We start from the raw sequence: 26,731 nt of genomic DNA, 5'->3' as shown, positions 1-26,731 counted from the left end.
AATACCAAACCCCAATCCAAATATTACAAATATCAGATAAAGATTTTAATGTAGCTATTATATCTGTAGGGGAATAAAACTTTTCTAGATTTCCTCATTGGCCCTACAAAAAACCCTAGCCTCCTGAGGCTCTTCAAATACCTTGAGAATTTGATCTATAGCTGTTTCCTTAGTTAACTGCTCTGATATGAAAGGATAATAAAATTTTCTAATTTTCCTAGGTGGGCAAAATGCTTACATCCTAGACTAGATCCCTAGGTTAAACTCATAAGGTGCTGGGGAGACTGGCTCACTATCTTCCTTGGTATTTACATGTCAAAAAGATGAAGGCTTAGAAGTTTGGAAACATTTCTAGGTTGTAAAAGTTGAGACACACAGGGCTATCTGCCTCCTGGAGAGATGTTATGTACATATCAAAGAGCTGGAGTTTGGATTCAGGCTATTATGTGTCCAAGGAGACCTCTTTAGGAGGGGGAAAGATAGCTGCCTCCTTCCTCTTTATAAGCAGAGAAAAATAATTTTCCTTATTTCTCATCTATGGTGTAGCTGGCTACTTATGTAGGGAAATTTCCCATCGGCTCTTGTTGGGTCACCTAGGGATAAGACCGGGAGTAAGAAAGCGATGACACACTTATTATTAAGACATCTGTCTTTGACAAAGAATGCCTCATTTGCACGTTTAGGATAAAATTAACAAAGATAAATATTAACAACTCTACAGTAACTGTGGCCCTAAAAGTATGGGCAAGCACCCTTGGAATGAAAGGAGAAGTTCTCAGAAAAGAAATAGAAGCTACAAAAAGAGAACCAAATGACTTAAAAGAAGGGAGAAAATGTAACATGAGGGAAATTAAAAAAGAGAAAAGGCAAGAAGGAAACCAATAATAAACTTGGAGACATAAATATAAATATATCAATACTTAAGTTAAATGTTAATGGTCTTAAAAACACCAGTTAAAAGATAGAAATTGTAAAATTGGATTAAAATAAGAACAAGACCCAGCTATATGTTATCTACAGAAAGGCCACAGGAAACATAATGATATAGATATATTAAAAAGGAAAGGATGGAAAAAGATAAATGATACAAACACTATTAAAAACATGATTACTACACAAAGCCAACTTCCGATCAGCAAAAATTACTATAAATTAAAAAAAATCAATATATTAAAACAACAATACATTGCAACTAAGTGAGGTATATCCCAAGCAATGCAAGGCTGGTTCAACAGTTGAAAATTAATTAATGTGATTCACCATATTAACAGGCTTAAAAAGAAAACCCACACAATCATATCAATAGAAGCAGAAAAAGCATTTGACAAAATTTTACATTCTTTCAAGATAAAAAAAAAAGAAAAAACCCCAGCAAATTAGTAATAGAAGGAAACTTCCTCATTTGATAAAGGCCATCTACAGAAACATCTACAGGTAACGTCATTCTTAACGGTAAGATATTGAATGCTTTTACCCTAAGATCAGGAACAAGACGAGGGTAACTGCTCTCATCACTCTTAGTCAGTATCATAGTGGAGGTTCTGACCAGTTCAAAAAGGCAAGAGAAAGAAATAAAAAACATTCAGATTGGAAAGAAAGCAATAAAACTATCTCTATTCAAAGACAGCATGATTGTCCACATAGGAAATCCCAAGAAATACAAACACACACATATAAACACAACTCTTATAACTAATAAATTAATTTAACAAGATCATAAGATACATATCAGTTCATAAAAGTCAATAGCAGTTCTATATCCACTAGCAATGAAAATTTGGAAAACAAAATTTAAAAAAAATTCTATTTACGATAGCTCAGAAAACTAAATACTTAGGTATAAATTAAGAAAATATGTTCAGAAATTGGATCATTTGTACAGACGTGGATGAATCTAGAGACTGTCATACAGAGTGAAGTAAGTCAGAAAGAAAAACAAATATCGTATATTAACGCATATATGTGGAACCTAGAAAAATGGTACAGATGAACTGGTTTGCAGGGAAGAAATAGAGACACAGATGTAGAGAACAAACGTATGGACACCAAGGGGGAAAGCAGCGGCGGCGGCGGGGGTGGAGTCGGGTGGTGGTGGTGGGATGAATTGGGAGATTGGGATTGACATGTATATATACTAATACGTACAAAATGGATAACTAATAAGAACCTGCTGTATAAAAAAATAAATTAAAAAAAAGAAAATATGTTCAGAATCTGCATACTAAAAAGTATAAAATGTCAGTGAAACATATCAAAAAAGACCTAAGTAAATGGAAAGACATACAAAGTTCATGAATTGGACAATTCAGTAGAGTCCAGATATCAATTTTTCTCAAATCCATCTATAGATTTAACACAATCCCAATCAGAATCCATGCAGGATTTATTTTAACTATAAAAAAGCTCATTCTAAAATATATATGGAAAAGTAAAGGAACAGAATATCCAAAACGATTTTTGAAAAGTGGAGCGATTTTGAAAATAGTGGACACTATTCAACTCTAAGACATTCTATAAAGTATCAAGACAGAATAGTATTGGTGAAAAGATAAACACACAGATCAATAAAACAAGAGATACTCTAGAAATAGACCCACTCAAATACTGTCAGCTAATTTTTTACAAAGGTGCAAAGGCAACTCAATGGAGAAAGTCCAGTCTTTGCAACATATAACACATGGAAGAATTGGCATCCACATTAAAAAAAAATCCTCAACCTATATCTTGCACTGCATACAAAAAAATCCTCAACATGTAAATGTAAATTGATATAAAATGTAAAACAATAAAACTAAATGTAAAACTATAAAATTTTAGGTGAAAACAAAGAAGAAAGTATGACCTTGGGTTAGGAAAGAGTTCTTCGATAAATATCATCATCTATAAAAGAAAAAAATGCTGAATTAGACTTCATCAATATGAAACACACTTTTGCTCTATTAAGAGCACTTTTAAGAGAATAAAAAGACCAGTCACAGACAGGAAAAAAATACATATTTGCAAACTGCATATCAAACAAAGGACTTGTATCCAGAATACCTTAAAAACTCTCAAAACTGAACAATAAGAAAAACAACCCAATTTTTAAGAAGATGGGCAGAAGATTTTAATGCGAGAGAAGATACATGGATGGCAAATAAACACAAGAAAAGGTTTCCAACATTTTAGTCATTACAGGCAATCAAATTAAAAGCACAATGAGATACCCTTACACATCTATTAGAATGATTTAAATAAAGAACACTGGCAATTCTGAGTACGAATGAAGATGGGAAGAAACAGGCGCCCTCAGACACTATGGGTGGGAATATAAAATGGCACAGCCGCTCTAGAGAACAGTTTGGCAGTTTCTTATAAGCCTAAACATACACTTAACATGTAACCCAGCAAACTCACTACAGGCATTTATCCTAGAGAAATGAAAACTAATTTTTGCACAAAAACCTGAACTTGAATGTATATGGCAGCATTATTTATAACTCTCTCAAACTAGAAGCACTTAAAATATCCTCTAATGGGTAAAGGAAACATAAATGGGTTAGTACATCCACGCAGTGGAATACTGCACAGCAACATAAAAGGACAAATAATCGACATACACACAACTTGAATGGATCTCAAACGCACTTTCCGAAATGAAATAGCCCAGTCTCCAAAGGTTACATACTGTATTACTCCATTTATATGAGATTCTAGAGAATGCAAAAACATAGGAACAAAAAAAAAATTAGTGGTTCCCAGGGGTTAGGGGTGGGGAAGGTCAGAATAAAAAGGTGACATTATGGGGAAATTCTTGGGCAGTGTTGAAATTTTTCTGTATCCTGGTTGTTGGTGATGGCTACAAGAATCTATACTGTAAGTAAAAAACTCATAGTATTATACAATAAAAAGGAGGATTTTACTCTATTTTAAGGTAAAAAAAATTGAAAACATTTAAAAATACTCTCTGGGGACTTTGTGTAATTTACATTGGAAGAAAATTCTCAGGATTTAAGAGTACAATAAAATGTTTAAATCACACACCCAGTAAAGACTATTTGTGCCTGGTTATCAACAGGCACAAATCAAAAGGCTAGAAGCAATCAAGTAGCAAGGATCAAGAAGCAAATGTATATAGACTCTCCCATAAATTACAAATATATGGAAGTGCTTAAAATTCTTCTCTACCACTCAGGCAGGAATCAGGGGAATTTGGAGAACAGGAAAATCCACAGGAGAGAAAGTGAGGTGAGAGAAATACCAGAGTGACCAACCAAGCCTATGCTTCAAAGGAAAGGTCTGGAAATTTTCCAAGTGGGATGACTTAACCTCAATATTGACAACCTCAATATTGACTTCAGCTCAGTTCTGTCCCTAAACACTACCTGGAATAAAAGACCAATAGTCATCAATACCTCTTCAATGGCACCTGCAGAAATCCTGTGACCTGCAACATTTATCACGTCATCAACTCGAGACATAACATATATGTAACCTTCTTCATCCATGTAACCAGCATCCATGGTGTCATAGTATCCCTGAAAATAAGAATAAATAATGTCTGATTAGCATGTAGTACTAGGTAATGTAATCATTTTTAAGCTTGGTAAAATATAAAATGTGACAGAAATAGGTTTACTGTATTCATTTGAATTTTATCATAACTAGCCTATGGAATTAAATTATTTTTTATTTTGAAAGCCTACTAGAATCTCTCTGCTCCCCTAACAGCCAGGAATAAAAGTGTTCTTATATATGTTCACGTTAAATGTTTGAACTGAGAGTTGTAAAGCTTATGAACACAATTTCTTCCTTTTAATGGAGAAGCAATAGCTCAATATTTCCAGTATACTTTGGTATTGCAAAGTAGTTCTTTGATAGATTTCTTCTTTAATTGTGTTAATTTTTAAAAGCATTAAAGCTCTCTATGAATAATTACAAAATAGACCACTAGCTTGTTAACATAGATTTGGATTGCACTGGAGCTTCAGTGAAATATAGTTAAATAGTAAGTATAAAATTTAATTTTTTTTATCGACTCAAGAGTAGCAGTACATCTTCACTGGTCCAGATATCACAATAGAATGAAAAATCAAGAAGAATAAGTAGCAGCAAGAAAGAAATATTACTTCCCCTAATGCTTCTGAGTTACATTAATACCTGTATTACAAGCATGGGCTTCAGGACAAATCCAGGTGAGTCACTATTTGTGTTTCTAAATCTTCCTAAGACTCAGTATGCTCATCTATTAAATAGGGTAATGGACCATACTTTATAAGGCTGTGAGAAGCATACATGAGATGGGGCACAAAAAGAGGGCAGACCCTGGCACATCATGAGCCCTGAATAACTGGCAGCACTTACTGCAATTACTATCAGAGAGTACAGTTAAGACATGGGCTCTGGAGCCAGAATATATGGGTCCAAATGTCAGCTCTGTTACTTCTAAACTGTGGGCAAGTTATAGAGCCCTTCTGTGCTGTTATTAAGCCCTTAGATGAAAGGGTTGAGGTCAGGGTAAGAAGACAGAGTATAGATTCACTACATACAGTGTTTAATCATAAACTATGGTTTACGGGGCTTTGAAGGAGCTTTCAGTGTTAAAGGTGGTCATGTTGAAAACCACATGCACATATTATGAACCACTGTCAGGTTGTAATTAATCACATCAGTACTCTGGTGATTTGACTGTGGCCCATCAGGCACATAGACTGGGCTGATTGGAGTCAACTCTACTGACAAATCTTCCCTGCCACAGTCCCTTGGGGCATGTTTAATCTTGGCTACTGAGGTCATGTAACCCTGAGATGTCTTTCTAAAGGAAGCTATTTAAATTCTTGTCATTTGTCTAGTTGATTAGGTTAGCTCTCCTTCGCTCACAAATAATAAAGATAGAATGCTAAATAGACTCACCTTTTCTTAAAATGAAATTCTAATCATTCATTCTTTTTTACCCAGTGTAAAATGAGGACCAGGTATCTCTCTCAGGGAAAGAAATAGAAGCGAAGAAACAGCAGAAAGATGATAGTGGGACCCTTTCGCGTGTTATCAATTATGTGCTGTTATAAACACAAACCACAGAGTAACAGGTAAATGATAGAACACAGAAAGGTACTTTTCGTTATCCAGAGCACTGGAGGTTAGGCGTTGAGGAACACTGTCTCTATCCTGTATCTATATTATAAAATAAAGAACTCAGAGGACACTCAAGAAAGAATGTCAGTAACAGCTAAAGGGATTTAAAAAGATACAACTTCTGGCAAGCAGAACAAAGTTTGCTCACATAACCGGGGGAGAGGAGGTAAAGAGGTTCTAATGACAGTGTCCAGTTCTGATCAGATGTTCTCAGTCTGTGCAGAGGAATCCAATGTGAGAAATCATAAAGTCCCCAGAAGTTTTAATTTAACAAAACCTTTCTTGATATGAAAGGCTGTTAAATTTCAGAAAAAGCTGCTAAGAGAAACGGAGACATTTCTACGTCCAGAGATTGATAAAAAATATTAAAATGACTTATTCAGTCATTTGAGGTTTGGGCATTCTTATCCCTGAGATCTGGAAACTGGTCCAAATAACCTTTAAAAATTGCTTTGTGATCCATGATTCTAAAAGCCAGCCACTCAACTTAATAGGCAAGAACTATAGAGAAGTGTGTAAGATGATTAAAAACAAAAGTACAATAAAGTTCTTACAGGAAATTTTTCAAAGTATAAATGCTTGAATGCCTCCTGATTCTTCCAGAGTCCTGAAAAAGCTCCAGGTGGTAATGGCAACCTTATATAAAAACAGAGCAGTGAGAATTATGATGAAAGTGGTAATAAAGACAGATTGATTAGAACTAACAGCTTTTCACTGTGATGGACAATTACAATTCAAATCCCACATTGAATTGTAACACCTAAATCCACTGGACAGATCATGTCTAACTGAGGTGGAAGTGGCTGACCATGACATAGCAAAGTCACGAAGGGATGACTGTGGTTTCTGGGAAGCGCACAAAAGGCACACACATCTGGCATTCAGATAGGTATTAGCATCAATCATTGTTTCAGTAAGAAGCATAACATCTGCAAAAAGGAACCAAAAATGCATCACTGAATTACTTTTTGAGAGAAATATCCTTCCACCATAGGCAAATAAATCTATTTTTTTGAAGTATCAAGGTACTAACTGCCACCTTTGCCAGTCTCTTTGTGATAAGATGTTCCAATTAAACATCCCACAGACAGCCTTAATCTTCACAATCAATGTGCCTCCCCACTCTGAGAATTCCCTCTCACTCTTCTCTCTTCTGTTCTTTCTTTCCATGAGCATCCAGACCTATGAGATTTCTCACCCCTATGAACACATGAAGATAGGTGAGCATATAAAGTAGAAGGTAGCATATATCTGTTCTCTTCAATCAATTTCCTCTTATATTCCATTCCTCCGTAGTATGAAACAGGTGTTATACACACAACAAGGGCTTAATCTTTATCTATCATCCGTCTATCTATCTTTAGGTAAACAAATGAATTCTCATATTGCTTCCTTGTAGGAAGTATTACCTAACGAAAATAACCGCTCAGTGTATTTTCAGGAAACTTTTTAGATGCTTTATAGTTTGGAATTTTAGATACTGTAAAACTTAAGGATTTTCAAAACCCTACCCTCCTGTACTCACAAAAAAACCACCAAGTGAAGTGGTGACTTCACAGTGCAGATGTGAGAAAATGGAAAATGAAGCAGACGTGGTTACTGCCAACATGAGGCAACATCACACACCTTCTACCCCCAGTTAGACTTCTGAGACACTGAACTGTATTCTCACATTCCGACAGGCAGAAAATGCTGTTGCCAGTGGGACCAGCTGCTCAGCTGGGATTGCCCATTTCCTCTATGTCTGGCCTACCCATAGGTCCTCCCTTGCTAGGTCTCCTTTTTGTAATATTTTAAGATGGAGGAAAAAAGGCTACCTCAGCGTTTCTGGACTCCCGTAATTTCATAAAATGCATGTAAAAGCATTTTGTAACCTGAAAAAAAACCCAAAACTACAGAGATGCTGCTACATTGTTGTCGTGGCTGTTGTCACTGTTACTGTTCATCACTAAACCTGCAGGAAGGCAGCAAGCTGAAGCAGATGATCCCTTCGGGTCCTTCTACCTGATTTTTCTGTTAATCTTCCGAATGAACCTTGTATATAATTTCACTTTATCTGTGTGTTTTAATTGTTAATATTTTTATAACAAGTGTAAAAATCATCATTAAACATTGAAATACAATGTGACTATGGCAACCACTAAAAATCATTTATTTAGCAGCATTTACAGGACGCTGAGGGTAAACAAATGAAGAGGACGCTAAGAAGAAATGACAAATCAAAAGCCAACATGGGCCACAAGAGGAAACATTAATGAGTGAAGCCTACTATACTCAAAATATACAACTAGAACAATAAACTTGACAGAGATGCATTCTGCTTGCATATTAAGTAAGAAATAATTTTCAGCTGTTCCCCCAAAATGTACCATAATATATAGTACTTTCTGTGTTTCATGGGGATATTCTTTTAACAGACGCTTGGGTATAAGAAAATACCTCCTTACAATAAGAATAAAAAGGCAACTGTGATAATAAATGGCAACTAACATTCAGGCTGTACTGGGGACAACAGAGGGTGGTGCGGGCTGAGATAAATTTGAACGTACACACCAGGTCGAGTAGCAGCAGTTGTTCCTTAGTTCCACAGATACACAGACACACAGATATCCTGATCCAAATCCGTAAACACAAAACACTGCCCATACGAAGAACAATGCATATAGAAGGGCATATTGTTAAAGAAGTGTCTCATCCGTTTTATCTACCCCAAATCTAAGATTTTGGTTCACCAGCGACCACACACTGCCTCTTCACAACAGACTTCTGAGTGCTTGCAATAATAATCCAAATGAGTTAGTACTTAGTGTGTCAAATGTGAGCTGAGTTTCCTGGTGGCCTAGAATGTATCTAATTCAGTGTGTACACGTGAGACCAAGAGTTTAGCATTTTCTGGTAAGGGTGTAACTGGAGAGAAAAGGAAATCTTACACTTCGCAGAGGCTGGTTAAGTTTGCAATCTCCATTCTTAAAAGAAGATGGCCTGATAATCTGTGTTTTCTCTTACTTCCTGAAAAAAATTTGGTACTAGCAATTAGTAACATATAGATTATATTCTTATAATTAATTAAAGCCTAGAGGATTACAAGTAGAGGTAGCCATCCTCCAAAATAAATAAACAAATAAATAATAAGCTTTAAGGACACCAGCTTTCTCAGCTGTTGCACAAAACTTTAAATATCTGCATAAAACTTCTGAAGAACAGGGACAGTAGGGATTTTTATATCATCTGTGAGAAAGGTCTGCATAAGTTTGGATATACCTATAGACCTTGGGAATTAAGTATAACATAGCAAGGGTATATCCAGGAAGAGATTACACGATAGGAAGGAGAAATCCAAGGCCAAACACAGTATTAAAGAGGGACCAAGGAAAAAAGACCATGAACAAAAATAAACAAATCACAACTGTACGAGAACCAGGATAGTATGTGAGGGGCCTCCAGAGCAGAGTTTTAATAATGACTGAGCATTCAACAAGGTGAAGTGAAGTGCAAATTCTGTTTGAAAGTGGATTCAACAGAGGTCATGGAACTTCATAAAAATTCATTGGACTGGCAGAGGAAAGAAATTTTCTGAAAATACTAAGAAATATGTCGGGAAATGCCTATCCTCATCTTTCAAATACAAGATCAAATGTTACCACCCTGTGACACCTTTCCTAACTCTTCCCAAACAGAGTGAAAAGGTGAGTTTTGTTACAAACTATCCAATTGTGAATGAGGAGTTCCTCTTAGAGGAAACCCTTTCCAAGGAGAACATTCTTAAGCGGTAAGAGAAATAACTAAGGCAGCAGTAATATATATATGTGTGTGTGTGTGTGTGTGTGTGTGTGTGTGTGTGTGTGTGTGTGTGTGTGTGTGTGTGTGTGTGTGTGTGTGTGTGTAGGGGGAGGTATCATAGAGAAATCCTTAAATAGCTGATGAAGGAAGAGAATGTCCATCACTGTGGAAAGTAAACATCCCTGACCAATCTGAAATAGATAAAACTCCTAGATGCCTCTAATCCCAGATAAAGGACGGTCTGTACTCACTGCTGCATCAGGAATCCCCATTTGCAACACAAATACTGTAAATTGAAGACAAAACTCCTGTTCCCTAGAGAATTCTGGAGTTAGATCCCAACTTTGCTCTCCCAGTATTTCCCACAAGGTCTTTAGGCTTTACTTGTGATTTTCCTATGAAGCTACTTTTCATCTCCCCAGAAGAGACTGATTAGGCCATAATTTCTTTCTCTCTGGGCAGACAAACAACTGGCTTAGAAATGTGAGTTCTAGCTGTGTAACTGCCGATGATGTTCAGATTTCCATGTCGAAAATGAGATAGTATCTGTCCCACAGCCTACCGCACAGTGTTGTTGTAAGACTAATAAAAGATCATACTAAAATCTGCAGAGGAGATTTAGAAAGGAATGGGATTACAATTACATGACATCCTTGGTTTATTCAAAGGATACACTGGTGAAGGAAAGCCGTACTGATCCTCTCCCAAACAGCAGCACAGTAAGTGACCAAATCACTCCTGCAAAACTATAAGGATGTGAACAAACATCATTAAGGACCAAGTGTTCAATACCTGGAGGCTGAGAAATCGGCAGGCACCAGAGTAAAAGCCACTTAGACAAGGCCATCCAGCTCCCTGGCATCCCATCACTGCCTGCAGGGCACAGGCCAGTGGGACACAGCGGGAGGCAGACAAGCTGAACTTCCAATAGCAACAGCCGTGTCTGGTCAGAGAACAATGTGTGTCCACGAGTCAGGAAGAGTCAGAGCCCTATGGCTTTAGTAACAGTGAGCACTGTTGTACTGAGGAAGGCACTGCAGTTAACCTTTTCTCTCATGCCCTGCACGGTGTTGCCTGGAAATTACTGACTCATATTTCTGCACTTTGAAGCTCTGGTTGCAATTACAGAAGCACCTTCTAAAATTCATGAACATTTTGTATTCATAGCAATTCAGGTATCATAACTTTCCCACAAAATTAAGTGCCTGGGCTAAGTTTCAAAATCAGAAGAATTTTCTACTATGCAGGCATGCATTTTGCTCTTCTACTAGAAAGATAAATCCTTTGAAAGCAAGTAATCTACAAGAACTGCAAGATTCATGTTTATTACATCCTAGGGTCTACAATAGTTTAGGAATCACTTAAGTGTCTACCTTCTAGTTTAGGGATCCCCAGAGGAGCAAAACAGAGATTTCTAGAAAGCCTTAACAAAGGAGTTAAAAGAGCTGAAGTGGATCAAGAGGTTTTTCCAAAATTACCACATATCATTGTTTCTGGTTTGGGGATGAGTCATCTTAATATGATAAAACGAATCATTATGCTTAGTACCTTGCAAAACTTAGAAATATGATTATAGCTTCAGATTTTAAAGAAACTGCCAGAGAAAGATAATTTCAAATGTTACTTACACTATTTATAACAGATTTTACAGTGAAGCAAGAAGCTATAACTGTATTTATAAAAAACAAACAAATTTGGGATTAAAACAGTGAGATGTAATTTTTTTACTGACTTACTTTAATGTAGTTTGAACCCCATACATTTAAAATATTCTATGCAGCTTTTTCCCTCTATTCTTTCTACTCACTACAGGTACAGTTAGTGAACATAAGTAGCATTAGGGAATATTTTTCTTTCAAAGAATATTCCACTTAATTATTATACAAGTAATAAGGAAAAGCATGGGCATGAATATGGAGAAGAATGGACGTCTATCTCTGGCTGGCGGTCTCTCCCCACGGTAGCTTTTTATGCCAGCTCCGTTTTAAGCCTCTTAGGGACAGAGTCATTCTTTTTTTTTTTTTTTTTTTTTTTTTTTGCAGTACGCGGACCTCTCACCATTGTGGCCTCTCCTGTTGCGGAGCACAGGCTCCGGACGCGCAGGCTCAGCGGCCATGGTTCACGGGCCCAGCCGCTCCGTGGCATGTTGGATCTTCCTGGACCGGGGCATGAACCCACGTCCCCTGCATTGGCAGGCAGACTCTCAACCACTGCGCCACCGGGGAAGCCCCAGAGTCATTCTTATTATTGATGGCCTCACCTCATATCCATGCAAAGATAGTATAATATAGCAATACACCATATAAACTAGAACTTTTTCTGAAAAAGAAAAGGTTATATTTTTGCTTTTGAAATCATACGGCAAGAAGCCACACCTATAGTTTACCATTGGTTGTTATTTCTTAGCAATCACTGTACATACTCAGGAATCATGGGAAGTAAGAAAACACAATCTAAAAATTATTTGCAAATAAAATGAAAAATTTATGAAGACTAAATTGACAATGAAGTTGTTATGATGTTAAAGTTTACAGATTTTCAATTAAATATATATTCATTTTGATTATAAATTTTTCAAGTTTCTTAAATATTAGAATTTCAGATATTTTGTGAATCCTGGAAACCATATATAATCTCTCATCAAAAACCTTTAAAAGTCCACCAAGTGGTTCTGGGGACTCAGGTAGCTGGTCCCTGGGAAGGACCCTGCTTTTCAGATAACAAACCTTTAGAATATGGTCTACATGGAAAAAATTATTCTCTTCTCAAATTACACACTGCTTTTTTAAACCATGGTAATTTTTATTAAGGCAAGAAGGTGTGCTTTTCCCCTTCCCTTAATTCAATTAAACATGTATCTATTATGTGCTCTTAAAAAGCATTCATCAGCCATTTTCCATTCTGGATGAATGATGTGTGTCCCTTCAAAGCATACAGAATAGCTACAGATGGATACAAGCAAGTCTTCTTGATTAAATATAAAAAACATCCTATGCATACTGCAAGCAGCTATTGGGACGCATGAAAAATTTTCAGGTCAGTGAGTTAGACTGGAATGGCTACTGGAGATGAGGGTTTCAAAAAGAAATCCTTGCTCTCACAGATAAAAATGAGCTCCTGAAATAAGGTTTCAAGAGTGTTCTATTACAAAAAGAGAGATCTTGGTGGTAACATTTTTTCCTCATTATTTCTACCTTACTTTTTGAATATAATTATATATATATATATATAATATTTTCAAATACCTAGTTTCACTATTAACTTAAGGGATGAATCAAAGTCCACTGCATGTCATAATATATTGTATCATCAAATAATTTATAATGAAATCTCAGAATCCGAGATCTGTACAATAACATCCCGTTTAGGAATAGAGAGGGAAGAAAATCTTTCTGAATTGGCGACAACCTAAAGCACAGAATGTTTTAAGGCAATAAATAGTTCTGTTATTTTCAAGTACTTGAAGTAACACTAATGGCTATGAGAAAAAAATTATAGTTTATGTGCTTTATTATTTCTGAATGGATGTGGGGTGAGGCCACTGATAATTAGAGTGACAGGATGCATGATGGGTTTAAAACTCTACTGGCATCAAATGCCACCTTTGGGATCTTGCAAACATTGCTTTATGAAATAGATGACTCACTTAGAGTTAGGGGTTATGTAAAAGTGTAAGCTGCTAGAGTGCTTTCAAAAGCTCTCACAAACCATGTGCTTCCCTAAGCTAGTTAAGCATCGATCCACAATCTTGTTCAGATTAATCATTTATCAAGCCTTCCTCTTGTCCCCAACAATTTTCCCCCTCACAGGTAAGATTTCAATCAGCTCTATGTTAATATGGATTCTGATTCAAAAAAATATGAATAGAAATTGTATATTCAGTATTAATTTTTCCATTTGCCAGCAATGTCTTAAAATGTAAATTAAAAAGAGTAATAAAGTGTTCACATGTTTACTGATAACAATAAAAAATCTGAGAAGAAATATCCATAAAGTGCATCTCCTCAATTAGCCTTTTATAAGGTTAAAGTATCCCTACTTGAAAAAATACATTCTTTTTAAAATAACTATTTTTCATTTAATTTTCAAAGAACTTAAAATGTTTTATTAACCTGAGAAAAATCTTATACCAATCTGAGAATGACAATTAATAAGAATTCTTTTAAATAAATTGGAAAATAAAACTTTTTTAAAACCACATGCAACGCTCTTTATTCATAACAGCTCATTCTGGCAAATTCTACTACTTAAGGCGTATCAGTAGAGATGCCAATATCACGCTAATCAGAAGCAATAAAGCTACCTGTATCAATTATTAAATGTCGCATACTGTGTGTCTCCAGCTTAATCAACTTCCAATTCAGCTTCTGCTAGCTTAACAATTTTAAAGTACTGATTTAATCAAAGTATGTTTGAATATTTTTACTACAAATTTTAGCACTTTGTCTATCAAATGAACAATGATAAAAACTTCTAGCAAGAAATTGTAGTACTTGATGAGTCAGGGATTATATATTGTACTATTATCTAACCTAGTAATTACACTTTTAGAAATTTATTCATACTATTGTCATTATCAGAAAAGAAGAAAAGACAACACAAAAGGGATGTTCGATACTGCATTATTTATAATCATAAATATTCAAAAAAGACTAAGAGGCCTAGAAAGGGAATAAACATTTTTAAAAGGCAGAGTAAAATTTAAAATGCTTGTGAGACAGGGTTAAGGAAAAAGAGGAATACATGAGAATTAACCAAGTTGTTCCAACAACCTAAAACGCGTTTCAAAAAGTGGAAAGTCATATATATTACAAAATTAACACTGTATTACTGAAGGGTCAAAGTACAGAAACTTTATATACTTCTTTATATTTTTGGTACTTAAGTTACTTTTATCATCTATGCATTACTCGTATAATCAGAAATATTTTTTAAAAGATGCAAGATTTATCTTTTTACAAGTCCTATCTAAATTGGTTCCACTTTATGGGGCTTCCATGTTAAAATTACAACAGCTGGCACTGAGTATTCTCAAACAATTTACAAGCTTTTTCTGGAACCTCTTCACTAGTAATATCATTGCAACCACTCTATTTTTTCTTAATTTTACATACCAATTCTTGCTCTTTTAAATAGTAGCACTGCAAATTTTGCTTACTTTACCACAATGTTTCCTAAACACCGAGCCTTCAGTTTTTGCATGTTGTCATCCAAAATCATAACTGGAAAGTAAAATATTAAAAATAAATAAATAAATAAATAAATAATTGAATAAAAACACATAAACTTAAGGCTTAAATTTTCCAAATTTTCTATATTCAGTTTCCCAAAACTCTAGCTTTAAAAAGGCATCCTTTAATTCCTGTGAGACCACAAACATATATAAATAAGCTAAAATGAAAATTTAAAGTGTACATGTTTTTAATTTTTAATTAGATAATGAATTTTTGCTCAGAATCACCCTTAAATAAAGACATAGTATTTCAAATACACGGGTAATTTTAAAATCTACGTTTATATCCATTCAAAAATACCCCTCCATTCTGTCAAAAATACTAAAAACATGTTCAGCTTTTCAAAAATTAAAGGATACAAAGTGTTAAAACACAGATAAAACATATTTCAAACAATAAAAATAAAGAATTTAAAACCCTGGCAAACTCCTTTTTCTGATTTAAGGCTTAATATCCACTTATGAGCTTTAAGGTCAATTTAACCTTCCCAAATATTATCCCAATGTGTTTTATGCTACACTGTTAAAATCCTGAAGGATTTCAAGAGACCAAAGCTTGAATCCATATGCAGTAATCTTTAGAGTAAGGATATATCATGTTTTAAGCTTTAATAGATCCTTTATGTGGCTTCATCCATCCAGGTTACTCTACTGAAAAATGCTATAAGAAAAGAAGAACATTATCCCCAGAAAAAGTTAATTGCTCCTGTGTGTTCCCAGAGTACTTTGCTTCAAAATTCTATTCTGACAATTATTAGCGGTGTAGGTATCTGTCCCTCACTAGATGTGAGCTCATTAAGGGTGAAGCCATGATAATTCATCTTTGTCTCCCCAAATCCCAGTACAGTGGCCAATTTACTATGTGCCCTGGAACACATTCTTGCTCTATTACCCCTCCCATTTCCCTATCTAAAAAGTGGAAAAAATTCCCTTCTCATAGTGTTGTACAATAATTACTTGAAAAAAAATATAGTGATAACCTTGCATAAGATACTCAATGAATGTGAAATTAAGTATTACATTACATTGAATGTTTTTCACACAAAAATGGTTTTCTTTCCTTTCCCAAAAGGATATGGCTTTTTAACATTATAATATTAAATGTTACATTATACTTTTGAATCTCTGAATAACCATAAAAATCATGCATCATAAAGTCATTATTTCCTTGGTTATAAATACCTTAGTTCTAGCGTTTAAGCTGTGCTGTCTGTAAGCCAATGGCTTTCAGACAATGAGAAACATCTGTACTGAAATTCCATGAGGCATCAAAGCTTTAACTCTTTCTTACAGCTGGATATGAAAATGGTACTGAAACACTGAAAGGGAACGTAGCTAGTATCTCCCACAGTCATCAGCCCCTAAAAATGGTTCAACACAAAAGCAATTTTTCTAATAAAAGGAGTAGCGATGACAAAACTGTTCAAAGGGAAGATTTCATAAAGCTGCGTTCACCCTTCCATGACCGGAGAAGTCACTGACTTCACAGGGTATCTATTTTTGCCCTTAAAAAAAAATCTTACATGCCTTTTTATAAATATATCTGCTAGGTTAAACCAAATGATCCTTAACCAGTCATTGTCCTAGAAGGAAAACGTAATATTTTTACATTAGAGAAGCAAAAACACATCTCTAAATTTTGTAACTTACATGCAAATACAAACTGTATGCAGGAATTATATTCTGTTCCTAGATGCTGGGTTTAAGCTAAACTGTGCAACTTTATGCAAATACCGTAACTTCTGTACCTCATTCTCCTTGTCTGTAAGATGAATGTGTAAGAGTAAATCAAGCCAGCCCTCTGGCTTCCCTGAAATATTAATGACACTACTAGCTAAGGCTTAGTTCAGTCCTTCTACCAGCAGGTGCTATGTTAGTGCTTCACTGTGTTCCATCAGCGACCCTATGATTCCCATTTGGAAATGAGGAAGTTGAATGTTTGACTTGTGTAACAATGTATAACTTAAACAAGTCATCTTGTATAAGACATACAACCAGGAGGTGAAATCCAGGGGATTACTGAACTATTATAATCAGTACCAATAATTTAAAAACAAATATGGAAAAGATAGTGTTCCTCATGGTCGCATACTGCCAGCAAGGATGAAATTATTTTTCTTTTTAGAATCCTTACTCTTTATATTCATTTTTTTTAGCCAACAAGGTTCAAAAGCTTTATCATCACTTCTAAATTAAAAGATAGCATATATAATAGGAAAAACTGAAGCTTTTATAACAGAAACAAACAAACAAAATAAAACATAATGGTTTGCATTGTCTTCAGGACCTAATGAGCTGTGTTACCTTAGGAAAGTTATTTAGTCTCTCTGGGCACCAGCTAACTCATCTCTAAAATGGGAGTAATATCGGTAAATTAAATATACCTCAGCATTAGTTGAAAAGATGTATGGAAAGTACTTGGCACCTAGCATGTATTCCATAAGTGTTAATCTCGCATACATATGCTTAACTTGCCTTATATTATGTCAATCATTTAGAACATGTCCTTAGAAGTCTACAATCCTACTTTTGATCAAATTGGCTAATAACAAAAGTTATCACAAAAAGTTAGACATTTTTAATACAAGGCGTTCACTCAATCAAATACTTATTAAGCACCTAGTATGTTTCAAGCAATATGATTCACACTAAATACAGAAAAATACCAAATTTATTAACATTACATATTTCAAGTTATCAGGGTAATTTCTCACCATTGTATCCTGGAACACTTTTTCCTGCTTGCCCCGGAGGAGGTGTTTTAGAATTACCTAATCCAATGCATGATGCTGTAATTGGGGAACCAGTCTCTGGAGAAATAAATATTATTTATAATTTAATATTTCAACTTGAGATCATGATGTTTCTTCAGTGCCTGCACTGCCCCCTCCCTCCACAGAATTTCACTGCATGAGGAATAGATAAATGGTGCAAATGAACTATTTAAAACTGAAACAAATCCAGTAATTGATACGATATTGACATTTTTAAAATTTAAGGACACAAATTTAGAATACTATGTATAGTAGGTGCTTCTTTTAAAGAAAAGAAAGGCCTCTCTAGTGTTTTCAGTTGTGGGTCGGCAGGCATGAAGAACGGAGAATCACATGACTGTGATAGTTTTACAAAACATGTGGAACACGGAAAACTCTCTAGAAAAGATGCTTTCTTTTAACTCACCTAAAGCTATTTTATCAGGGTAAATAACGGCAATGGGCAAAATATTTCTGTTATTTACACTTTAGTCTCTGGAACAGGTAACATGAAGATTTTTTAAAATATATGAACAGTATCATATTTTAATTTTTTAAGAACTACATTTGCCTAGAGACCTTGCATCTAAAACTGAATTTACCAATGCTCTATCAAATTTCTCTTAAATCTGTTGCTCCTGGACTTGTGAAGGCCCAAAACCTAGGAAGGAAGCTACTTATCTTATGCTGATTATTTCCTCAAGACCAGAGACTTATTCACAATTAGCCTTCATTGATTAACAAAAATGTTAAATTTGTCTTCTCTGTCTCAAGTTGTAACAGTCAGAATAACAGCAGCTATTACATAATAATCATAAGTTCTAAAACTGATAAATTTTTATAAAAGAATGCATTCGTTATTATTGGCAAATACAAGTTTGGAGTTACCAGAATATTTTGAATATGAGATTTGTCTCTATGGAGGGTAAGATAAGAGGGTATTGATTGTAAAAAGTTTCAGAACTACTGGCTTAATATTATACACCTAAATGTACACCTACATACACTCAAGGGATTAACTGCCAAACCATTCAGATCCAAAGTAATCCAAAATATTAAAAACATCTATCTTCCTAAGGACTCAGAATGTATTTCTTCCACTCTGGTCTCCACCATGATTTATCATATATTTATATCACTTTAGAATGATGGGAAGAATTTATTACTGTTCTTTACCTTCCAGAGTAGTTCAGTTTATTATTCACGTTTGGATGGCGGCTCAGCTGGTATCAATAACAGAAGATGAACTCTCGATCTTTAAAACCCAGTTCCTGAGTGACAGTCCAGTGCTTAAGGTGCTAAGCCAGATGGTCACCGCTGAGGAGAAGCAGCGAGTAACCGGAGAAGACATTGCTGATGTTTGACAAAGAATTCTCAAATATTTTCAGATCATGACCAAAAATCGGGAGGTATTTTATGACATGGCATTCTATCAGCTATGAGCATTCTCCCTACAGCACAATCAAAGCATGGGAGGAAATCCACAGGTTTGGAAATTTAGCAGCATTTTTCCCTTTGCCTTTTGGAAAACGTCTGAGTACTTATCTCAGCTACCCTGCAAGAGCAGTGAGATAAGAGCAGTGGTGATGACAGGAAGCAACCCTGAAGAGTGAGGTGCTTAAAGGAAGGTACTCAGACATAACAAGGTGACAAGAAGAACAGAACCTACTAAGACACATTAGGAAAGGAGATGTTCCCTTCAAGATGCTGCCGCTCCGCCTCCCACCCTGGTGAGAAGCAGCTTCTGAAGTCAATCTTCTGTTTTTAAAGCATATCTTGTTAAGTTTGGGTGCTCAGTAGGGGCACTCCGATCAGCTGAAGTTCAAACTCTTGACACTTCTCAACACCATAAGGCCTCTCAGCCACTTGTCACCACATAGCTCTAGAACGTACAAATGTACCTTCCAGTGGCTCTAATACCTACCAATGGTTCTAGTATCTGCTGCTTAAAAGAAAAACAAAAATCCTGCAACAACGAAACTGTAACTGTACCCTGCTTCATCTCATCTCAGTGTGGATTCTTATAAAAGATATGGGCACTCTGTAGGGGCTTCCCTGGTGGCGCAGTGGTTGAGAGTCCGCCTGCTGATGCAGGGGACACGGGTTCGTGCCCTGGTCCGGGAAGATCCCACATGCCGCGGAGCGGCTGGGCCCGTGAGCCATGGCTGCTGAGCCTGCGCGTCCGGAGCCTGTGCTCCGCAATGGGAGAGGCCACAACAGTGAGAGGCCCGCGTACGGCAAAAAAAAAAACCAAAAAAACAAAAAAACAAAAAACATATGGGCACTCTGTTCTTCTGAAAACTGGGAGGAAGGGAGTGTGGGAAAAGGAAGGGAGAATAAAACTTACTCTTAAATAAAGACACAAGAAACTGAAGCGCTGTCAATATCTACTGCCTAAGTTGACATTATACCTCCTATTTTGTTTTTGTTTTTTGTTTTGAAGTACGCAGGCCTCTCACTGTTGTGGCCTCTCCCGTTGCGGAGCCCAGAATCCGGACTCGCAGGCTCAGCGGCCATGGCTCACGGGCCCAGCCGCTCCGCGGCATGTGGGATCTTCCCGGACCGGGGCACGAACCCGTGTCCCCTGCATCGGCAGGCGGACTCTCAACCACTGAGCCACCAGGGAAGCCCCTTCCTGAGATTCTGATTACATACTCATAACCTTTAACCTTCAGCTGTTTTGTTGTAGTTTATGATTGTAAAGCAACTATGAAAAGCATATTTTTCTATATGATTATTTTGACTGAATTTTAAGGGCAATGAAAAGTATTATCCATTCAGTTACTTCAAGAAGATAATGTAAGTTTATACTTTGAACATTAATATTTTGAGCATCTTCTTGTCTTTATTTTGCGCAGGGGCCACACTCATCTTCTCTATATCGTTCCAATTTTAGTATATGTGCTGCCAAAGTGAGCGCTTATTGACTTTATTTTGATATTCATTTAGAGCATTAAAAATGAATTGTTGGTAGTGACATGCAAAAGATACAGTCAGACAAAATGACAGTTCCTAGGAATCTAAGTATAATAAGCAGCCACAGTTAGGACAAAAGTGGGTTGAGAAAGACCATCATGGTTGTTACAGAGACTTTGGTTTTCTCTCTTTATACCCGCGAACATCCCAAGACCCAAGAACTGATCAATCTGCACCGCAGGCACACAGATGCATGCTCACACATTCATGCACACAGACTGTATAACCACCCTGGCTTCCCAGCAGGTCCACGTGCAGAACAGGCTTCCAGTTAGGGAAAGCCCCAGGCATGCTGCAGTCCTTAATCAAGCTCCAAAGGATTCCCAAAGCCCCATTTCAAAGACGTTCTAAAAACATCTGCTTCACACTGCCCAGGCTATAATTAACTGGCTAGCAGTTATCTAAGCAGACAGGAAATCCAGATGTCACATTTTGACTGGGAAAGAGCTACATTGAACAAACCAGAACATTCTCTTTGAAGAAAAGAATTGGACACTTCATTTGGAGAGATCTTTCCAAAGAGGTCCAACCTTAGAAAGACAACGCTCAGCAATTCACCAGCATAATTTCCTTAGATAAGAGACAACCAGGAAGAAGATGGCAGGAAATTGAAGGCTGTGAAGAATAAGTTACCTTGGTATGTTTTATATTCACACTGCATTAGAAGCTAATACAGACATTTCACTATTATTTTTGTGTTTTTACTGCCACACTCCACCTTATTGCATTAGTGAGCTGTTACCTAAATGAATTTTCCTTAAAAATTCTAAAGGAAGAAAAGGAGAACTAAAAAACATAATTTTTTCAAACATGAATTATGCCATGTACCATGTGCTAAGTGCTTTTTGTTTATATTATTGCATTTAATCCAGCTATAAGCTGATAGGGAGAAAAGGAAATATTATTTTAACAGGTGAGAAGTACTAAGGCCTAACATAGAAAATTTAAACCATTTGTCCTGGCTCGCATAGTTCTTTCAGAGCAGGAGAAGAATGGCATAGATAAGTGTGCCACTCATGAGGTTCCCATGTAGAATACAGAGGAGAGAAGAAAATAGAGCTCACCCAGGCTGCATCCCAGCAGAGGAAGAAAAACCTTTGTGACACGGAGTGAGTCCAGTCTCTCATACTTGCAAATGGAAGTAATGGTGGTACGTACCACTTATTAGCAAACATTTATTGAGCAGCTATTATGTGCTAGGTGCTGTCATTAGAACTGGGGATAGAGCAATAAACAAAAGTGACCAAAATCCCTGCCTTCGTGGAGCTCACATTAATTGGGGAAACAAACAATAATAACATTCAAAAGTCTAACATACAGCATGTCAAAGAGTGATAACCACTAAGAACATAAAGAAAGCACAGATAGGATATGAGAATAGGATATGAGAAGTGATGGGAAGGGATTGCAATTTTAAACTGGGTAGCCCGAAAAAAAACTCCCTGAAAAGTGACCTTTGAGTAAAGACTTGAAAGAAGTGAGGACGTGTGCCTTGTACATATCTAGGGACAAAGAATCCAGGAGAAAGGAACCGCAAGTGCAAATGTACCAAGGTAGGTTTATTCCTAGAGTATTTGAGGAACAGTGAGGCAGCCACTGTGACTGAAGCAGAACAAATGAGGAAAGTATTAACAGGAAATAAAGTCAGAGAGGTAGTGAGGAGACAGCTCACGTAAAACTACTTCAGAGTCCTCTTAAAACCTTAAGTTTTTAGTCTGAGTGATGTTGCGAGCTAGTGTGGACCTTTAAACAAAGAAGTTAATGAATCGCAACAATGCAAATAGAATACTTAAATAGTTGAGCATCATGTAGGTTTTATGATCAGGTTTATTTAATTTGGGGTTTTCAGAGCGATGTGGGAGAAAATGATGGACAGATGGGAGCTGTTTTAGGATGGCTGGTTAACGACAGAGATTCCTGTGGCTTTCTGAACAGCAAGAATCAATTCACTAGATTGACAGAAAGACTAGAGCTCAGTTAGGTGGTAGATGGGAGACAGATTGCCCGCACAAGCCAAAGACAATAACTTTTGTTATATAAGTGTTAGAGTTTCTACAAATCAATACAGCATTTCTGAAAGGCAAGTTGGCAATTCTTATAAAAAGCCTTAAAAATGGCAATTTTTCTAAAAAACTCTTAAAGGTTGAGCATAGCCTCTAACTCAGTTGTTCCACTTTAAGGGATATACACAAGGAAATATTTGTAAGAGCTCACAAATATTAAGCATCAAGGATGTTTACCACAGTATTGTTTATACTAGAGTTTAAAAGATTGTCCAAAAAATAGGAATTATTCCATTAATTATTCCATATTAAGGAGTAATGCAAAACCAAACACTAGGAAAATGTCTAGTGATAGGAAATAATTCTCCCAAAATATTGTTTAGATAAATGTTGTAAAACAAAATGCACAATGTGATTTAATTTTTTAATAAATAATATACACTGGGCAAAAATATACATCTTGGCAAGATACACATTAAAATATTAACAGAATTTCTTAACACCATTTCTGAATGGTGAGCAAAGGAGAAATTACATTGAAGAGTCCAAAGGCTACACCACAACCTTGAAATCTCTCCACAGTCGTGGATTAAAGGTGGGTGCAATTTGTTTAATACTTCTTCTACTGTCTTGTGATGGCTTTGAGTAACAGAAAAGAAGGAAAGTGATGCTTTGTCAGTTTATAGGCACAGGCCTTAAGAAATTTAGAACACTGTCTCAGGAACCCATGAGGTGCCATGTAAGGTGGTCCACTACTCTGAGTCCGCCAAGCTAAAAATGCCACTTGCAGGCATTCTGGACAACAGTCCTAGCTGAGTCCAGCCTTCCAGCAGTCCCAGGCATGAGAGTGAAGCCACTTTGGAGCCTCCAGACCAGCTCATTCACCGCACAATTCTCTCTGTGTTGTCTCAATCACCAGTACTTGGAGCACAAAATCCCTAGCTGATCTCTACTCATATCTTTGACCCATAAAATCATGAGATATGGTGATTATTTTTAGCCACTAGGTTTTAGGGTAAATATTTCTTACAGCAGCAATAGATTCTTGGAACAGTTGACAGTAAGAATATTACAAAATCTTTCAAAAAAGAATTGTGCATGTAATTATATGGAAACACTCTCTAGCCTGCAGTTGAAATCAGGTTCTTGTGTGCTTTGAGAATCATTTGTATCAGCAGGACCAAAGTCTAACCCCTGACATTTTGTGCTCAGGAAATGTTTTCTGCCTAGTAAATACATACTTACATAATTTTAGGCTCTGACTCCCATTATTAAGATCAGTGTTCTTAAAAAATAAGTAGCAAATCACACAATGCAATCCCAAAATGAACAAGAGAGCAAGAGAAATAGAGGACTCAGGAAAGAGAAAAAAACTGTGTTACTGTTGCAATTCTGTTACAATCTTTTTCTTATTCCAAGAATGATATTCAAAGGTCAGTCCTTCAACAAATATTTATTGAACATATCCAACCTGCTTAATACATTTCGTTTGGGGAGAAGAGAGTGTTAAAGGTGGAAAGACAGCCTAACAGAAATAGAAGTTATGTGCAAAGCTGAGACTTTAGACCACCAAGGACTGACTTCAAGTTATTTACCAGAGCAAAGCTTGCAGGGCTGGGGGGGTGGGGGGTGGGCGAGGGGTGAAAGAAGAGAAATAATAAGGAACAAAATGAGAGGCGGGAGCAAAGGCAGATCGCGAAGTGTTAAGAAATTTGGATATTATTCCGGGAACACTGGGGGACTCAGGGAGTTGTAGCAGAGGAGATTTGTTCAGATTTGCACTTTAGAAAAAACTCTTTGGGCTTCCCTGGTGGCGCAGTGGTTGGGGGTCTGCCTGCCGATGCAGGGTACGCGTGTTCGTGCCCTGGTCCGGGGGGATCCCACGTGCCGCGGAGCGGCTGGGCCCGTGAGCCACGGCCGCTGGGCCTGCGTGTCCGGGGCCTGTGCTCCGCAATGGGAGAGGCCGCGACAGTGAGACGCCCGCGTACCGCAAAAAAAAAAAAAAAAAAAAAGAAAAAAAAGAAAAAGCTCTTCACTTGCAAACTGGAGCACTAAACTGAGAATCCCAACCCAGAGCAAGAAATCAGTTAGATGTTGGTGGTCTGATGCAGGTGAGTGGCAGTGGAAAATGAGACCAAGTTGGAGTTACACTCAGAATCAAAAGGCCTTGCTGATGGTTTGGATATAGGGACAGGGCAAGAGGGAGAAATCCAGGACAACCCCCAGGGTTTTGGCTTATAGATGAAAGACAACACAGAAAGAAGAGTAGATGTGAGTGAGGGCTAAGAGGAAGAACATTATGGCAGGTTCAGCTCTATAAATAAGTGCTCCTGCTGCATCTGGAAATCTGCCATTGTGCTCCCACTGCAGTTCTAGAAACACTACATTTAAGCAATATGGATTTTAGAAGTTGGTGGCCCATGCAGAGAGCTGAAGTCCTGGAAATAAATCAATTCAGTGGCACAGGGCCCTTGAGTCATATTAATCACAGCATCATGATGGGCACAGAAGCAATTTGTAAAGAAACCATTCTCTACACCTCTAAATCTACACTGTAAGCTATAAATAACCTGCATGGTGGTAGCAAAAAGAAAGTAGAAACAGTGAGATGTACACCAGTGAAAGAAAATCAATTCAATCTTTTGTGTTCACGAGATGGTACATTTTAAAATACTTGATTCAACGTAGCCTACCTTTTGGTACTGGAAGCAAACCATTCGTTCAAGCTGGGAGACACTGGTCTTAGCCTACTCTCTCACCAGCACAGTGCCTCTAACCTTAGAGAAACTCATAAATAACCTGTAGTTGAATTAGATTAAAAATGCTGTATTAATGCAGGCATCAGATAAAACATAAGAAGAAAGGGCTCTGATCAACACAGAACAGTGAGAGTTCTGGTTCTAATCTTAACTAGCTAGTTGACACTGGGAAATTAAATTCTCTATGATTAATATTTTCATTTATAAATTGAGCTCTTATGTTCTAAGTTTTCTTGAGTCTGGACTATCTATCGACCAGGATGCTAAAAATGACCTTTATATTCATGAAAGATTATTCACAGAAAGGAAAGGAAAAATGTTTATTGAATGTTACGATAGGCCAGGAACTTGCTGCATTGTTCATACACATTTCACTTCATTTCAAGCTTTCTACAAGCCTGTGAGCAAACACACGTGCACTAGATGAGAGACTTGCCAGCGGCTACAGAGTAAGTGGCTAAACCAGGATTTAAACAGTCTTATTGGGATTCAGTATCCCTTTTTACTACCCACATTGCTTTTCCAAGGAGAATAGTCGCCTGTTATTTTCTAATTAGAACGGACAGCAAAAGAGGAATTGGGAACTACTACTTAATGGGGCCAAAGGGCCCACAGTGCAGAGAATTACACGCAACAAGGGAAAATCAAATTTCCAGACAATAAGGTTTGTTAAGGGAGGGTTTAGGAACTCTTTTCTTGTAAAGATCTACAAAAATGTGACGTATGTTCACCTTTCTAGAGTGTATTAAATGAGATTCTTGCCAAGGGTAGGACAATTAAAATAAATGATATTTCAAAGACCAAACCAACTTTATATTATTAATCAATTTCTTTTTTTTTTCTTTTTTTTTGCGGTACGTGGGCCTCTCGCTGTTGTGGCCTCTCCCGTTGCGGAGCACAGGCTCTGGACGCGCAGGCCCAGCGGCCATGGCTCACAGGCCCAGCCGCTCCGTGGCATGTGGGATCCTCCCGGACCAGGGCACGAACCTGTGTCCCCTGCATTGGCAGGTGGACTCTCAACCACTGCACCACCAGGGAAGCCCCTATTAATCAATTTCTTAGTGTTTAGTCTCTTGTCAAAAATTATCACTAATATAATAATGAGCAGAAATA

General features: G+C 36.9%; 1 protein-coding gene across 9 annotated transcripts in view; it reads right to left on the bottom strand.

Annotated features, from left to right (window-relative positions):
• ACSS3 (acyl-CoA synthetase short chain family member 3) overlaps window positions 1-26,731 on the bottom strand; it is a 155,552-nt gene that overhangs the window by 16,664 nt on the left and 112,157 nt on the right. For 3 of the 9 annotated variants that reach the window (XR_014295379.1, XM_082636670.1, XM_082636672.1), the window contains 6 exons: window positions 17,842-17,937; window positions 15,053-15,116; window positions 6,669-6,750; window positions 4,395-4,517; window positions 2,843-2,880; window positions 1,475-1,541 (listed from right to left, as the gene is read on the bottom strand). Coding sequence is in view for 6 of the 9 variants with exons in the window: in XM_082636670.1 (XP_082492796.1) it covers window positions 1,475-1,541; window positions 2,843-2,880; window positions 4,395-4,517; window positions 6,669-6,750; window positions 15,053-15,116; window positions 17,842-17,937 (470 nt within the window). In the remaining 3 variants the exon portion in view is untranslated. Of the gene's footprint in view, window positions 1-1,474; window positions 1,542-2,842; window positions 2,881-2,908; window positions 3,693-4,394; window positions 4,518-6,668; window positions 6,751-11,952; window positions 12,214-15,052; window positions 15,117-17,841; window positions 17,938-26,731 lie in introns of those variants that run through there. The other 6 variants (XM_082636673.1, XM_082636671.1, XM_082636675.1 and 3 more) reach the window with 6 other exon arrangements.

The sequence above is a fragment of the Mesoplodon mirus genome, assembly GCF_964341445.2.
Source record: "Mesoplodon mirus genome assembly, chromosome: 11".
Classification (NCBI taxonomy): domain Eukaryota; kingdom Metazoa; phylum Chordata; class Mammalia; order Artiodactyla; family Ziphiidae; genus Mesoplodon; species Mesoplodon mirus.
Note: the sequence above shows the minus strand (reverse complement) of the source record. Positions and strands in the feature narration are given on the sequence as shown.